Source organism: Crocodylus porosus, unplaced genomic scaffold (assembly GCF_001723895.1).
Source record: "Crocodylus porosus isolate Cpor-Errol unplaced genomic scaffold, CroPor_comp1, whole genome shotgun sequence".
Taxonomy (NCBI): domain Eukaryota; kingdom Metazoa; phylum Chordata; order Crocodylia; family Crocodylidae; genus Crocodylus; species Crocodylus porosus.
In genome coordinates, this window is record NW_017728945.1 from 3478553 (window position 1) to 3495094 (window position 16542).

The 16542-nt window shown below is 42.7% G+C and overlaps 1 protein-coding gene across 1 annotated transcript in view; it reads right to left on the bottom strand.

Moving 5' to 3' along the window:
* Nucleotides 1-1345: 1345 nt before the first annotated feature.
* Nucleotides 1346-16542, bottom strand: part of RANBP3 (RAN binding protein 3) — a gene marked incomplete at its 5' end in the record, with an annotated part of 105211 nt that continues 90014 nt past the window's right edge. Inside the window, 5 exons of the mRNA XM_019550692.1 lie at nt 1346-4236; nt 5316-5499; nt 8522-8664; nt 9904-10024; nt 15054-15163. Coding sequence (XP_019406237.1) covers nt 4193-4236; nt 5316-5499; nt 8522-8664; nt 9904-10024; nt 15054-15163 — 602 coding nt within the window. The remainder of the gene's footprint in view (nt 4237-5315; nt 5500-8521; nt 8665-9903; nt 10025-15053; nt 15164-16542) is intronic.

Sequence of the window (16542 nt, forward strand, 5' to 3'; positions counted from 1 at the left end):
AACTCTGCTGGCCCCAGCCACCTTACCTGGGGTCTTTGGGGCCCTTGGAGAGTTGCAAGTGGTGCTCCTGCAGCTGGGAACCTGGCCAGCAGCTGAAGTGTGGCTCCTGCCAGCAATTCTCTGGTTTTGGGTGGCATATATTGCTGCCACATGCACCACCCCCACTTCTTTTTTTTTAGCCTGGGTTTTTTTTTACCCCAGGATCCCATCAAAACCCAACAAGGTAGCAAGGTAGCAGTGCAGCTTGCATGTGCGGTATGTGGCATCGCAGATGGGTCTAGGGTACCACATACCACACATCTGTGCTCATCTGAACGTGGCCAAAGAGAGGAAGTAGTAACAGAACAGCAGCAAATCGAATCACCCTTCCAGATAAGGACAGAAATAAAAGAAAGCCCAAATTGAAGCAGTGGTTTTCTCCCTATCCTCCAAAACAGGGGTTTTCAACCTTTATAAATTAGCGTACCCCTTCTGGTGGTGGCAGCTGCACGTGCAGCTTCACTAGCTGTTGAGGGACAGCGTGTGATTGCAGCCAGCCATGTGCAAGCCCCTGCCCCACCCCCATATCTGGCCAGCTGGGTGGTGCCTGTGCGGCCCACAGAGAGGTAATGCTTCCTTCGCCCCCGCCCTCTCCCCCCCCCCGGCCCTTCTCCTGGGAGGTGGCAGCACAGGGTGGTGGGTGGCAGCAGCTATCGCCATGTGCAAAGCCCCCCCTGCACCATGTCTGTCTGCAGAGAGGTGCCTCCCTCGCCCTCAGCTATTGGCCAAGGGAGGCAGCCCAGAACCCAAACAGGAGAGTGAGCTAGGGTGGAGGGCAGGGAGGTGCCATGGTGCATTGTGTGGGACCGGTGCTCCACCCCGGATAAGAGCCTTGCATACCCCCTGTGACCTTTGCAAGTACCCCTAGGGATACACGTCCCCTGGTTGACACCCCCTGCCCCAAAGATGTTTTCACATCTTTATATTACTGAAAATAAACCTAAAAATATTTGTGTACCTCTTTTCTTAAATCAGTAAATGTCAAACTCACTCAGTGCCCCAGAGCTGGATTCAGACAATGGGGGTTGTTATGGGCTGGGTACGGATGCCGCCATCAAAGGAGTGACATGAGGGAGCAGGGGTTAACACAGCCATCATTAACCCCTACCACTGACATGCATCCTGACTTCAAGAGGGGGTAGCACCTAGAATAAATTATGCAGGTCATCTCAAGCAAGTGACATCACCGTATGGTACACAGAGACTGACCAAAATATAGGAGAAAGAAGAAAACCACTGCCACAAGAAAACAAATTTCCTTCTTCCCAACACTCATTGCTAAGCACAGACATGACACAAAGCCTGTTTTTTTGTTAAAAGTTTTAATGTAACTCCCAAATACATTTGATATGACAATCTTACAGAAATCTTTCAAAACACATGGGCATTATCTGGTTTTACTTGTCACTAGTTTACTAAGGCTTAAAGCAGGAAGTGTAATAAAATTCAGCTCTGGCTTAACTACATCTTGCTGGACAGGGCTCGAAATTAATTTCTGGCCAATTAATTGTTTATAGACCATCATGTTTTGGATAAATATGAAATATTTTCTTCTTTACTATAAACATATATGCAAGGCTTCCAGCTGGAATCAAATTTGACCAGTAAATAGCTACCAGATTAAGAATTACTTCTGTGGGTAATTGGGTAACACCACTACACCCCAAGAAACAAGCATGTCTACTCCATTCTTCTCAATCTTGATGCCTTGTCAATTTCACATGAAGGTGAAGCACCAGGAAGTGGTACTGTACACACACACATGCACACACGCACGCACACACACACACACGTCTGAAAGGAATGGAGCCTGCAACTAGAACACACCTGTTTTTCCACAATTAGGCCCTGCTGACAAAGACCCTTTATTAACTTTTTAATAACCTTTAGACTGAAAATGAGAAGCTTTACATCAAAAGTTTGTTTGAAAAGAGTTGTTTAAATTCCTCTGAATATCAATGTAAAAAGGTCCAAAATATGCAGATTACTTGATGCACAACCAAAAGGTTCCCAAATTCATGGTGCAGAAAAAACACTTGTGGGTGAGTAGAAATCTGCCAAATTGCTGTTACTAAGCAGCATGAAAAACTGCATCTCAACTGGATTGTGCACAGCAAAAAGCACAACCTCCCTCCACAGAGAAAAACAAATTCAGAGACTGCATGGGCAGACAGTCCAGAGGGGTCACAAATGCAGTGGCACAGCTAATCATGAGCCCTTTCCACTCCCAAAATGAGTAACTCAAGGTGTACTTTTATGAGCAGTCAGGAAAATAAGCAATTAATCAATAGCAACAGTTGGGCAACAGAAAAAGTACAGAGAAACTAAATGGGTTCTGGACTCCAAACTATATACGTATCTTTTTTCATTCATATAAAAGCAAGAAGGGGTCCTGTGCAATTTGAACAGTCTTCAACTTGCTTGTGTGCTACAACTCAGGTTTTAATTTTCAACATTGACAGCATTAAAAAGATTTCTTCCTCATGTTTCATTTTTAGATGCATTTTCGTTCTTCCAAACTTGAAACAAAGTTTGTACAAAAGCGGTAAGCAAACCAAAGATCACCATCAAGGAATTCATTTATAAAGAAAAATAAGGGGCTACACACAGGAAAGTGGCTACAAAACTACTCTTCACTGGCTATGCAAGTCCAATTTTTCTGGGTAATTTTGAGAGTATCAAATCAGTTCATAAAAAGTTGTTGGGAGTTTTACAGAAGAGGCCCAAAAGGTCAAAGAGTGGCCAAAACAAAATTAGTTGCGTTTACAATAGGAACCCTTCAGAATTACTGACAGCACCATTTTCTTGCCTTTATTTGGCTGAGTGGGATGGGTCTTTCAGCCCAAGCTAATAAAAACTGGCAATATATTTATTTCTTCCTTCATTCTGCATAACTTAAAAGGAAAAAGTGGGGAAAAGATGGGTTAGAAAATGATTTACTAATTTAGGCCCCCAATTCAGCAAAACACTTAAGAATGGACCTAACTTTAGTCCTGTTGAAGCCAATATAACTATTCAGGTTTACTCATAAGCTTTAAGTTAGGCAAGTGCCTAAGCAGCTTGTTGAATCAAGCCATTACTCAAGAAATGCTGTGTGTGTGTGTGTATATCGGTCTATTTTAATGGTTGACCCAGCTTACCAAATGAGCCCACTTTATTATTTCAAAAGGCAAACAGCTATTTCCTAGTCAGCTGTTCTGAAGGTGTAACTGGTATACTGCCTAAGCTTTATTGTAGCTACAAGAACATAAATTTACTAAGAAAATTTGTATGCAACATCTATTATATATAGTGGCTTAGCTCTCCCTTAAATAGTAACAGAAAAGAACAGTACAAAACAATAGTTTCACTTTCTCAACACACAAGAGCATCTTATTGAAAAACTAAAATAAAAAGTATCACCACAATATAAATCCCCAAATAATATTGGAACTTGAAGGGAAGAAGAAAGGAGTTATTAGCAAAATGTCCAGTGGACTTTACAAAGTCTCTTAACTCAATAAAAGGCTTTCCTGTTGAGCCACAACATTTGTTTTACCTCTGCATATGGACCCACCAGACAAGGGACAACAGGGTCCACAAACTACATGGGGATTAAAAGTAAAAAATAAAATAAAATAAAAATAAATGCAAGCTGCCCCATTTGCTATCCAAGAGAATAAACCCAAAAGGGCGGTCACTGAGCACAAAAACAGAGGAGAGCACGGCTTCTCTGCAGGTGGCAGGAACTGAAAAAGAGAGGGTGGCAGAGGTTATGAAACAAGTATTCAAGTTGGAACCGTGCTGAAAAGTTCCGTCTTAGAGGCCTGCAAGACATGAACTACTGAAGAAACAGTCCAAAGGTCCCAATGAAAAAGCTGTGACAAGCTGTAATGTGCCATTTCAATTACAAGGAAGAGGGGAAATGTTATTTTTCTGCTCATCAATATGATGAGCTTTCATATCCCAAACCACATTCAGGCAGTTTCCAAGTCTGCTTTTGTTTGTGGACTCTACTGATCCAGACCTAAAAACCAAACCAACTGGTTAGGATGCACGGTTCCCAAGTTCTGGCGGTTTCAACGCTGCCTGTAACAATAGCTGGCTTGGGTTATCCAGAAAGGTGCCCGCAAGAATATGTTCACAGCAGCCTTGCAAGCAGACAAGCTCACAGCTATGTGCTGCCAACATTCTGCCCATCTCCTTCATCATTAGGACCTGAAACAAAGAATGAAGCTTGGTTACAGAAGTATCTACTTCATCTCTAGAACTAGTAGTCACCATTTGCAGATGTCAAACTAGAGAAAGAAAATTACAAGGTGCAGGTCTGCCTCTTATCTACATGCTAGAGGGCCCCACCTCAGAAGTGTACAGATGAGTTCCAGTCTTAAAATTTCACTATGACGGGTAAGAATAAAGAATTTCTACATCTCTCCTTTCCCAGATCAAGGTCTGCAAAATTGTACGTCTCCTGCCCTGTCCTCCTAGCTGCAACACGAGACTTCCTTTATCTGTTGCCTTACCAGTCTCAAAGCAGAGCTGCCATTTAAAATCCAGTCATTGCTAATCATTATCTGCCCCTCACTATTTCCTGCTGTAAAGTGGGATGCAGAACTGGCAGTAGTAAAAGTAGCCATGGGAAGCCAGGATTGTTCTATTCAAAATTTTGATGAACTTTTCTTGGCAGCATACCCTTGCTCCTCACCAGCCTCCAGCTCTTTTACATTCCCTCCTACATGCACAACAGAGACTGCTCTCAGTCCTTTTTCGCCACATTCTCCTGTACCCTGACTAGTCACATGGCCACTGAGCTGCCACCATTTTTCCTGCAGTCTAGTCTGGTGTTCAGCCAGTTGGAAACTGTGGAAAGTGGGAAGTATTTTAGTAAGGTCAAAACTGAGAGGTTGAAAACAGAAACAATACCTCATGACACCTTTAAAACTCAACAGAAAGAATCAAAAAGGCAGGAATTAATAATTCTGTAACCAGGACAGAATCCCATTGGAATCTTTGTGCCAAACTATGCCGAGTTGTTTTTCAACAGTTCTAGAAAGATGGGACAAATGTGAAGTTTTCTACTATGATGATGGAACTAAATAGTTCTGACCATAAGCACAGTGCATGAAATGGACCTCCTACTTAAGTCCCAAGTAACTCATGAGAGTAACTAGGTAGTTAGGAGAGCAGGCAAGTTTGTCTTTCCTCATATTAATGGAAAGGGCAGACAGTTTGCTTGGTTTAAAAACAAAGTGAAATCAGTACAAAAACTAGGAACATTTGTATATTTTCTTGCTTACCACTTCCAGCTGATCCTGAAGGAGTAATGACATCATCATCATCACTATCTTCCTCATTTGACTGTGATACTTCTGGTTCAGGTGCTGTGCTCTTGGCTTCCTGCTCTTGTTCCACTCTACTCCGCAGAGCCAAGATCCGATGGTGTAAAGCAGCATACAGCTGTCCTGTATCTTTAGAACTTGCCTACAGATTATTAAAACAAACAAATCAATTTAGAATGTTTTAACAGGCAGTCCCTTGTATAGTAGAAAACCCCCCTGTCAAACTTCACTCTTTTGCAATTTCATCTCCTAAATTTCAGAAGCAGTAGGACTGGTACTAAGTCGTCAGAGATTTACTGACAGACTGTAAGTGCCAAGGCGTTGGGCGTATTCAGTTTCTGAGAGAAAGATGCACTCTGTGATGATCTCTATCAACTTCTTCTGGCTAACTAGGGGAATAACTGATTTCAGAAGGAGCTATATGACATCCTCCTCCTCCTGAAAGACTGAGACAGAGACAGATGGCAGGAAAAAAAGGGAAGTTCCAAAGCCCTGCCCTGTCTCCCTGCCACACCCTGAATGAGCACAATCTTATTCTGATAAATTTAAGATTACAGGAAGCCTCCAACTTTAAAGAGAATCCCACACAATCTTTCTAGATATGCAGTCAATATACTCAAGATACACATTTTTATCCAAATGACTTACCTGATTATTTTATTTGAATACAGGTCTAGAGAACATGACATACAAGGAAAGGTGGAACATACTAGGATTATTTATCTTGGAGAAGAGGAGACAGCTAGGGGATATGATATCTGAGGGCAGGAATTTTGTGCCTGAAAGCTTGTCTAAGGCATGTATGTCCAGGCACAACTTACCTGCTTCACTGGGTGAACAACACAAAAGCCGTTGTCCTGCAACATCAATGGGTGGGACAACAGGCAATGTGTTTCTGTTGCAGAGATGCACCATTGGGCAATCTCTCCATTACCTTTTTTCTTTTTTAATTTCACGGCACCCTAATTGAGAGCCACTGTTGCACTGCCTCAGTTTACCTCAGTGTTTCTCAACTTGGGTGCTGCTGTTGCTGCCACAAGATCAGGAGGAACTGCCTCGCTTGTCTTGTGCAGCCAGATAAGCCTAAAGCAGGCAAGAGTGCTTGTTCCCACCACGGCCCTTCCAGGTCGGCCCCCATGCTCCTCCTACAAACAGAGGTTCTGAGGACAGTTCCACCTGCCCCACGCGCCTTTCTCAGAGAAGCAAGGGAAGCTGTATCCCAGCTGAGAATCATTGGTCTACACAGTGTCCACAAATGACAGGACAAGTAGCAAGTCTTAAATTGCAAGAAAAAGAAATGTGTTAAAAATCAGAAAGAAATTTTTAACCATCAGTGGGGTTAAATACAGGATTCAGAGCATTTCAATGCGTATCTATCCATGGCCTAAATAAAATCACTTCAACCAAATTTTCCTCTATTCAGTTTTAATGATGTATTCAAAATTCTAATAAATTACTGGAGTTGCCGTTTTCTTTTACTGATTACATTACAATGCTCTAGAAGTTTATAATAGGGCTGTGCAAAGCTTTGGGCGATGATTCGATTCAGAGAAGATTCAGCCCAATTCGGTGGTCAAATCTCGGAATTGAATCAAATCAGGGGACCAATTAAAAGGTCCAATTCGATTCAAAGCCCTCCAAATCTTCAGGAAAGATTTAAGAGAGATTTGATGATTCGGGAAGCCCCTGGTAGCTGCAGCAGGGAGCTGCAGCCGACTCTGAGCTGGTAAGTACTAGGGGCAGGGGACATGAGGCAGGGGGACGGGACCATGGGGGACCCCTGCCAGCTCCCAGCCCACCCACATCAATTCCCAGACTTTTAAAGAAAAACCCCAGTGCTCACCAAGTGCTGCTAGGGGGCTGGGCGGGCAGCAAAATCCCTGCTGCCCCCACCGTGTGTGGGGGGCTCTGCACGAGCCCCACTCCACCCCACAGTTGTCCCATTCGATGCAGCACTGGCCCTTCAAGAAGAAACCCAGGACTCTCCACTCCTGCAGCAGCCTCGGGGCATCCTACAGAGCCCCCCCGTGGTACAGGGATCACCCCCTGCTGGCAAGAATGGCGAGTCTGGGGGTTTTTTTCATCTTTTTTTTTTCTTCTTAAAAGGGCTGGAGCTGCAGCAGGGCAGCCATGGTGGGGCATGAGGCAGCAGAGCCCCCCCATGGAGCGTGGGGTAGCAGGTGGTAATGGGGATTGTACCCCCACGTGGCATCACCCGCTGAGTCAAGTTTTTTTTGTTTGTTTGCTTTTTTAAGTGCTAGGAGCTGGGGCAGGCTGGGCCTGGCTGATTCAGAGATTTGGCAGCAGCTGAATCATATTTCAGCCAAATTGATTCAGGACAGTGATTCAAAAAAAAATCACTAAATCAAATCGCTGTCCCCTGAATCGGCCAAATCTGAAGCAAATACTAGCCACTTTGCACAGGCCTAATTTATAATAATTCTAATATTATATTATTTCTACCACATACAATACCCTCCAAACAATCCTGCTGCAGAGAACAGGAACACTATCATGGAACTTTAAAGCTCTACATACGTTACAAGATTTTAAAAGGAAACAGCAATTTCTAGATTATCAACTGAATTTCTACCGTCTCTTCTCAAGCTTCCTTGGCCACAATAACCAGTACTCATTTCTCTGCAAATACTTCATTTAACTATTTTTTTTCATGCCTTGGAAAACATACACTATTTGCTTCAGTTCTTATGACAAAGTGTGGGGTCCCCCACACTAGCAGCTACTCTACTAAAAACAAGTATAAAATATAGCCCAATACAGCTCTATGCCTCAGGTCATTAAGTTCAAGTATTGATAAAGGCTACAGAAACTTTGATACATTTATACAAATTAAGAATTTTTAGTAGCTTTATCAATATATCCAAAACATATTTGCCTGGCCTGTACTTTCTTTGATGGATGAACCAGTTTAGGTCTGACACTGCTCTTACAGTAAGAGCATCCTGTGATTGGATTTCACGATTCCAAGAGCTACATTTTATTTTTCCCTCTGATCCTGCCCCCTTATATCCCTCCAATGAAGGCCCATGAAAACAATAACTTCATTGTCAATTGTTTTATTGATGGAAAAGTTTTCTCCATAGCAATTTAAGCAAACACTCTTTTGACACAAAGGTAGAAGATAAACAAAGAAGAGTACTCACCGATATAAGAAAAACTTTGACACCCTGGTCCTCCGTATCCATGGCTGTGATTCGGATACTTTTTTCACTGGCTTTGTCAATCTGCATCTGGGCCCAGAGCTTGGTGTTCAAGATTAATCTGAGACTCCCCTGAGTCCGCATTACTAAAAGTAACATCCAAAGTTAGCAGAAGACAAAAATGGATATTTAGGCACACAGTAGAAAGTTCAGATTAAAGACAAAAGTTCTGAAAAGAAAGTTCTTAAACAGAAGAGTCTTCTGTTCATACAGAATGTTTATGGTATCAAAACTGGCAATAAGAAAGGACCTAGGGGAGAACACAGATAAAGCATTCCTAGAAAAATTAGATGCATTGTACTTTATTAAAGTTTTCAAAAACACACATGGGACAAAGGCTGTGCTGGCCTCTATTAATAGATCACAGATTAGAGATAGGGAAGTCCAGTCCTTAGCGAATATAGGTTCATTACCTATTGTACATAGCTCTACATAGTCAATTCTAATAGATCACCTCAGACTGGTGCAGATTAGTGCCTTATTTGACTGCAAACCTGTATGAGTTGGGCCCAGTAAAAATACTTTTTTAAAACAATGTGACATTAACATGCATTTCACACGATGATGAGAAACGCAGCTAAGTAGCTCTCTCTCCCCACCTCAACCCCAGTAGTCACAGCCCAACACCGCACACATATTAGCACCTTTAACTAGCTATATTTGTAACATACACCTCATTACTGATTTACCACAAAAAATGCAGGTAGGAAAACCAATAAGCTGACACCTACCAGACAGGTCTTGATTTCTTCTACCATGTTGTGAACTGGTATCAAGCATATTTCATTTTTTATTTAGCTATTCATGCTACTAAATTGTAGAAATGAGTATGATAGTTTACACCCTAGACCAAACTGGGTCTTTTACCTTCTGGCTTTTAGAGAGAAGGGAACCTGTGAGAAGAGGTTTCTAATAAAAATCAAAACCACAGAGATGCACTTTCCTAAAGATAAATATTAAGCGATTAAGAAAGTAGGTGTACATGATGTTATATAAACTGCTACCAAATGTTCAGTTTATGCATACAACTTGCATGCAAAAAGGAACTAGTATTTAACCAGAAGTACTTCTGCATGCAGTGGTATAAACAGCACCTTGGGAATTGATACAAAAAGTCTGTAATATGATCCCCTCTTTGCTTTAAAAAAAAAAAATCTACCAATTAAATCAAGTGTGGAAGAAGGTACACCTTATAAGGCTTTGCCCTGCACTTCAATTTTATTCCTTCTTGACCTACTATAATTAAAAAACCCACAGTAACCCAAAATAAATGATACCAACTAACAAGGAAGCATCTTGTGGTTATGACATAGCTCTCATCTTACCCAGCCGAGACTGTAACGTCCCATCATCCGTTGATGCCATATCATTGAGTCTTAGAAGTCCTCTACCTCTTTCCACCCAAGACTGAGAATTCTTATCAAACACAAACAATTTGCATTGAATCTGCAACATAAAGAAATGCTTCCTTGCTGAAGATATTCAATGTAATGTTTAGCTAATCACAAAATATACATAGTAACACAATCTCCCCCCTACCTCTCCTTCAGCTGAGTGGATAGGTTGAGGGGCTCCCTGAGTTGGGTGGAGGGCAGTTTGCCTGGCTCTGGCAGGGGTCCCGCTCTCCTACAGTTCTTCGTGCAGATGTAACAAGTGAAATATTCCAAAATTGTATCTAATTCAAAGAGTATTATTTTTGAATGCTTCAGCCACATCTGGAACATTTCTATAGGGATTACTTGTTTGAACAGGTAGCCCTTTGGAAAGTTGCAAAAGGTGCTTAAATTTTTCACTTGTAATGTGCGTTTGCAGCTGAATCTGATGTCTCACTACTTCAGCTTCCAGCTGCAACTTGAGCACATTCCTCTTGATCGAATCATCACCCTCTGGGAGGACAGTGGTATATTATTACTGTATCAAAGAGTGCAAAGAGCTCCAGCAGAAAGAATGGATATCCGCCCTGCATCAATTGACAGCAGGCCGCTATCCATCAGCACCAATACTGTTGTTTTTTTCCCAAACATTACTCTGGATCCAGATGGGCTGGGCATTTGAGCTGGATTGGCTTTTTGGCTGAATTAACCCAAAAACAATTTTTGGGCAAGTTAAAAGTTGCTTAAAAACACTGGGTGGAGACTACCCAGTTGAGATGCACCCAGAGTGGGCTTTCTTCATAAAAGGTAGATCAGACTATTCTTAGTGTCAAAGGAAAGAAAAAAAATTAGATTTATGGAAGAAACCACTGCAGTCATCTAGTCTGACCTCATGGTAACACAGGCCATATATCACCACTGACCAATTTCTATATGAACTCCATACCTTCTATATGACCAACACCAGATGTTTTCTGATGATACTGAATATATTAGACACCACGTGAAAACAATCTACTATATCCCTAAATAAGCTATTCCAAAAATCAACTACCCCGTGAAAATTTACAGTACAGTTCTTATTTAAATCTCTCTAATGCCTTCCTTTTAATTCTTTCTTCATTCAAAAGAAAGGGTTTGTCGTTTGCAACTTCTAACCAGAAAAGGGTTGTTGCTACAGTCCCTGGTCTAAATACCTTTTGGTTGTTTGCTAGATGTAAGAGGCAAACTCGTAAGATGAATGTTCCACCTGCTACTGATCATACAAAGATAAGCTCCACACAAGAAGCTTTCTGAACACACATGATCTTTGCAAAGCCTGGTATCAGGATGTGCCACACACTGGAAGCAGGGAAACAATGAAGCAAACTAACATGAGGCACTTCTTTAGGATGCAATTTTGTTATTTTAGTAAAGACAGACATAAAAAGTTAACTGGTTTGTAAAATAGCTTCAGCATAATTTGTTAATTTCTGCACAACTCACCAATTTCAGCTCTTATTTTATCATTTACAGTATCAAAACTGACTTGTAGGTACACAGTTCTTATGACCTTTAGCATATTTTGAAACCTGATGGAATCAGCAAATCTTTGTTGACAGAGTAAGTTTATTCCTGGTGTACTGAGACAACTGATAAGAGAATCTGAATGCATCAATGAAAAAAAGAAATCCACAGCCAGTAGAATTAAAAAGAGCAAGACAGTGATCTATATATACACCATTAATTAAAAAATTCAAATTCCAACACTGATGACCAAAAAGCAGATGTGTTCAAATTTTTGTTCTGCATTTGGAAATAAACTGAATGATACAAGGACATTTTTTTTTTTATCCTGAGACAAGATGTCAAACATTTTCAAATCATTCTGTGATGCAAGAGCACCCAACTTGCATCTAAGGCTGCTTGCAGACATCTAAACCCACAAAAATGCTCTTTAATCAGAAGAAACAACGCGTTACTTCAATCCAGCTCTGCAGCATCTGTATAGATCAGGCACTTCAGTGGGGCTTTTAGCTAAAGCTTATTCAATCAGCTATTAGATAAAAGCACCAGAAAAGCCGCACTAAAAAGTGTCTGATCAATACATCAGGCAAGCCAGGTCAAACTAATGCGCTGCCTCTTCTAGGCATACACTGGTCTCAGTGTGGGGATGCACTGAGTTTAAAAACTACCCCCCTTTTTTTCAAAGCAGCCAAAGAGTTTAAAAGAATTGAGTGATGAACTCCATTTATATGGATTCCTTACAGATGTTGAAATAGTGGCAAGTCCTACCTAGAGTACTGGGTGGGGGAAATGTAAAATATCCAAATGTTTTAAAAGATAAATGGACTAACAGTCCATTATAGGTTAGTTAGTTTGACGCTGAACCCAACTAAAAAAAAAAAAAAAAAAAAAGAAGTCAAGGAACAGTTATAACAGCATGCAACCAGACAAAAAAATAAAAGTAACACTACTAACACTTAATACTGTGCTTTATGAACTAAGGGGGAAGTAAATGCACGCTTCATAGCTTTTTCATTTCTCTATGTTCTCCAAGAGATGTCCCACCCTCTCATTCCCTCCTATCATAGGAACTTCTTACACCATTCAGCCATTACTTCCGGGAATGGGAGCATATGCAACTCCATACTGAAGAACTATAGAAAGTTGTGTGTACCGCTTATTGTTCCCTCCAACACATACCAGGACCTTTATGTATGCCTCCACTTCCTTTCTTCCGCCCACCCCCAGTCTTATTCTCCTCCTCCCCAATTTTTCCCCACAAATAACATAACATTTATAGAAGGGATGTCCAAATGGTACCTCACTGGCTGAATATGGTCTGTGCAACATTAAGATACAGCTCTCACAGTTGCCAGAGCTGCTGCACTGGCAGGATTTTGGAACTCAAGCAGTAAATGCTGGAGTTTGCCTCCCCACCCACGTGCTTTGCTCTACCACCAAATTCAGGTTCTTTAGTTGCCGCTGGCAACTCAAACAAACAGCAAAAGAAAGTTGCGTGTGTTGGGGGCTGGGGGGAGTGGCAGACTTACACCAATAGAGTTCAGCAGCTGCACCAACAAGCCACTACCTGTGGTCTGGACCATGAAAAGCCCTACAGGTCAGATCCAGCAAGCAGGTTCAAATAAAGTCCAACAGCCCTGATTTATGACATCACAAGTTTGTCAGCAGACTTGGCCATGGTGACTATCTACTACAAATGTCCGATTCACGTAAATCCAATCATAATGGGTTTCAAGACTAAAATTTTAGCACTATACAAAATAATGCACTCTACCTTTAAAAGATCATAAATTGACTAAGTGATAACTTCAAAAAATAACTGTAAACAAGGAACAGCTATAACATGAGGGACTTACTAGTAAGGTCCCATCCAAAAGGGATACTGCTATTTAGTGTCTTTATAAAAGTTATCTGGAGGAAAATATAGAAGTCAGCCTTCACAGAAAGGGTGGATAATAGATTGATGGAACAGTCAATAACAATGGGGAAAGAGATAGTTCTACGGGGGGCTGGGGCAGGCCACAGGACAGAGCCACAGCTCGTTGGGGGGGCTGTTCCTGCTGCTGCGCGCAGCAGGCTGCACGCATGGAGGGTGGGGGGGAGTGCCCCCAGATCTGTGTGGGGTCTGGCAGGGCAGGCTGCCATTGCGGGCTTGGGCCGGGACTGTACTACGCTCTTCCCGGCAGAGGCTGGGCCAGGCTGTGCTCGGGTGGGCAGTAGAAGTGCTGGGAGGAGAACTGGGGGGCTATGGCAAATTTTGGAGTTGCTGCAGCCCTGCCTCCCCCCGCCCCAAGCTGCCGCCACTGGCCCAACCACAGCCTGGCCTAGCCCCCGCACCAGGAAGAGTCTAGGGCAGCCCCAGCCTAGAACTGCAGCCTGCCCTGCCCCACACGCAGATCCAGGGACACAGCCACCCCATGTCCTCCTTGGGTATATGCAGCAGGGGAAGCCACCCTGCCACTTCCTGTGCCTCATGGACGAGCTGCAGCTCTGTCCCACACCCTGCCTAAGCAATGCCTGCCCCAGCCCCACTCCCTCCCTCATCGCAGGGGCCTTGAATTGCCCCCACCACACCCCTTCCCTTCCACCACAACAGACTTGCCACTGCTCTTCAAGCTGTTGGGCTGCATATCGAAAAAGCAGATTAGTATCGGCCAGCATGCCTCCTTAAAAATCAGCTATTGGTATTGGCCCCAAAAATCTCTATCAGTGCACCCCGACCTATTACAGTAAAAACTCTGTTATCCGGTATCCCCCGGGAATGGTGGATGCTGGGTAACAAATCATGCCAGTTAATTGAGCAGCCCCAGCTGCCACTTCTCCTGCTGCGTCTGGGTCATCCCTCTGCATCGTCATCCGTCCTGCAGGACAGGGAGGCAGGCCCCGCACAGCTTGTTATGCCCTCGGGCCGTGGTGGCTTGGCAGCACAGGCTGCTTTGCCCCCGGCCGTGTGGACTCGGAGAAACCGGAAGTGTTGCAGTGGGCACTTCCGGTTTCACTTCATCTTACAAGTCAGCATGCTGGTTAGTACAGCATGGCAGCCTGTAAGATGCCGGATAGTACAGCTTTTACTGTACTTGGAATTTTTAAATCAAGGCTGGATTTCTTTCCAAAAGATGGTGCAACACAAACAAAAGTTACAGGCTGGCTGTAATAATCTGTGTGGTGTTATATGGTCTATGTTATTCAGGAGATTAGAGTAGTGTCACCATTAGCCTTAACATTTATAAAAGCTATAGTGACACAGTAAAGTGTGCATTTGTCAGAGAGGGGAAAAACACTTGAGTGGCAGACTAAAAGAAAACATACAAATTAAAAGTCTCTGAAAAAAGTCTGAATTGGTCAACTCTAAATCTATCCATAATTTAATAATTCAAGTCCTGTTTAAGATTCATAGCGGTAATGATTTCAAGAGACGTGCCTCGGTTATACATCATATGAAAACAAATTTCAAAGACAGTAGCCTGGTGTTGAATTGCAAGAACTCACATGGGAAATTAAAAGCAACAACTAACCATAACTGAATTAGTACAGCTGGATCATCATGCAAATTATCACAAAACTAAAAGCGCACCTGTACCTGACCAATTTCTTACCTGTAACACATTACTCTCCGCTTCCTCCCCAGTGATCACTTCTACCTTCTCCAACAAACATTTCCTTGCAGTTGCTTTGGTATAGGCTGCTGCAGACTCTGCCAGCGATTCTGAAATATTATTAGCTGAACAACATTTTAAAGTTTATTTTGGGTGTTATTTACATAAAACTGCAAGACAAGAAGTATGCGCGATCATGCAGTTTGCCATTTATTGATACACAAAACCAGTCAATAGACTTTTCCTCTGGAGCATAACTACCTGTCCAGATTATGAAAGCTTTCATCAGGACTTGGGGAACTGCGATATACAAAACGGAGGAAAGCAGGACATTAGAAACAAATGTAAATTTAAATTAGGCAATTATTCCATTCTCCACCTTTCACTCCAGGAGCAGTTTCTCTTCCATTTTAAAACCATAAATCAGAAGTTGAGGGGGAAGATACCAGTAAATAGAAGTCTGGTCCCTTCCTTAAGTGTCACTACAAAGAGGACTAAATAAAGCCTTTGCAAAATAAAAACTTATGCCCACATCTGCAAATATGACAATAGTAACCAGTTACAACCATGCCTGCATTTAAAGATCCATCCATATTTTTATACACTTTGACTCAGTTCTGGTAGTAATTAAGGGCTCAGACCAGAGGTAGGCACACCCTGGCACGGGTGCCAGAGCATGGCACACATTTTGCTTGGCACTCGTGCCTTGGGACAGATGGCAGGGAAAGGGCTGGGACTGCACTGCCACAACAAGAATCAGGCTCCTCACAGCTCACTTATCTGCCCCTGGCAGACCAACATCTTACAAGTTGAGGTTGCAGGTGTTTTTGGTACTTTGCCCAAAAATGTTGCTGACCTCTGACTTAGACAAATAAAATGTTTAAAATGAGAAGAGGAAGGGAGGGCATGTGCTGCTGAGCATGGCAAGGCATTATAGTTAAAAAACTCTCCTGGGGAGCAGAAAACGTGGATCAGTCTCAGTACAATGGAAGATGTGGACAGACAAAAACCCTGAAACCAGTTTAGCCCTGGCTCATGAGTAGCAACAAAAAACAGTCAAGGCTAATCCATATCAATTTCAAATGTTCCGATTCAGGGTTTGTCTATATGCAGTACCTCCCTGCTTGAGCCAGCTTGTTTGCCCAGGGATACGACACTGCTTTGTACCCTCTGAACTGGCCTCAAAAGAAGTCTAACTGACCTCCATTACTTCAGCTACTCTGACCCGGTTCAACAGCTTCATCAGTGACTTGGACGAGGGGGTAAAAAGCACCCTATTCAAATTTGCTGATGACACTAAGATGTGGGGGGACGTGGGCACGCTAGAAGGGAGGAATAGGCTGCAGTCGGACCTAGACAGGTTACAGGGGTGGGTGGATGAGAATAGGATGGGATTCAACACTGACAAGTGCAAAGTGATGTACCTGGGGAAGAACAACCGGCACCATACCTACAGGCTGGCGAACTCCCTTCTTGTAAGTACAGAGGC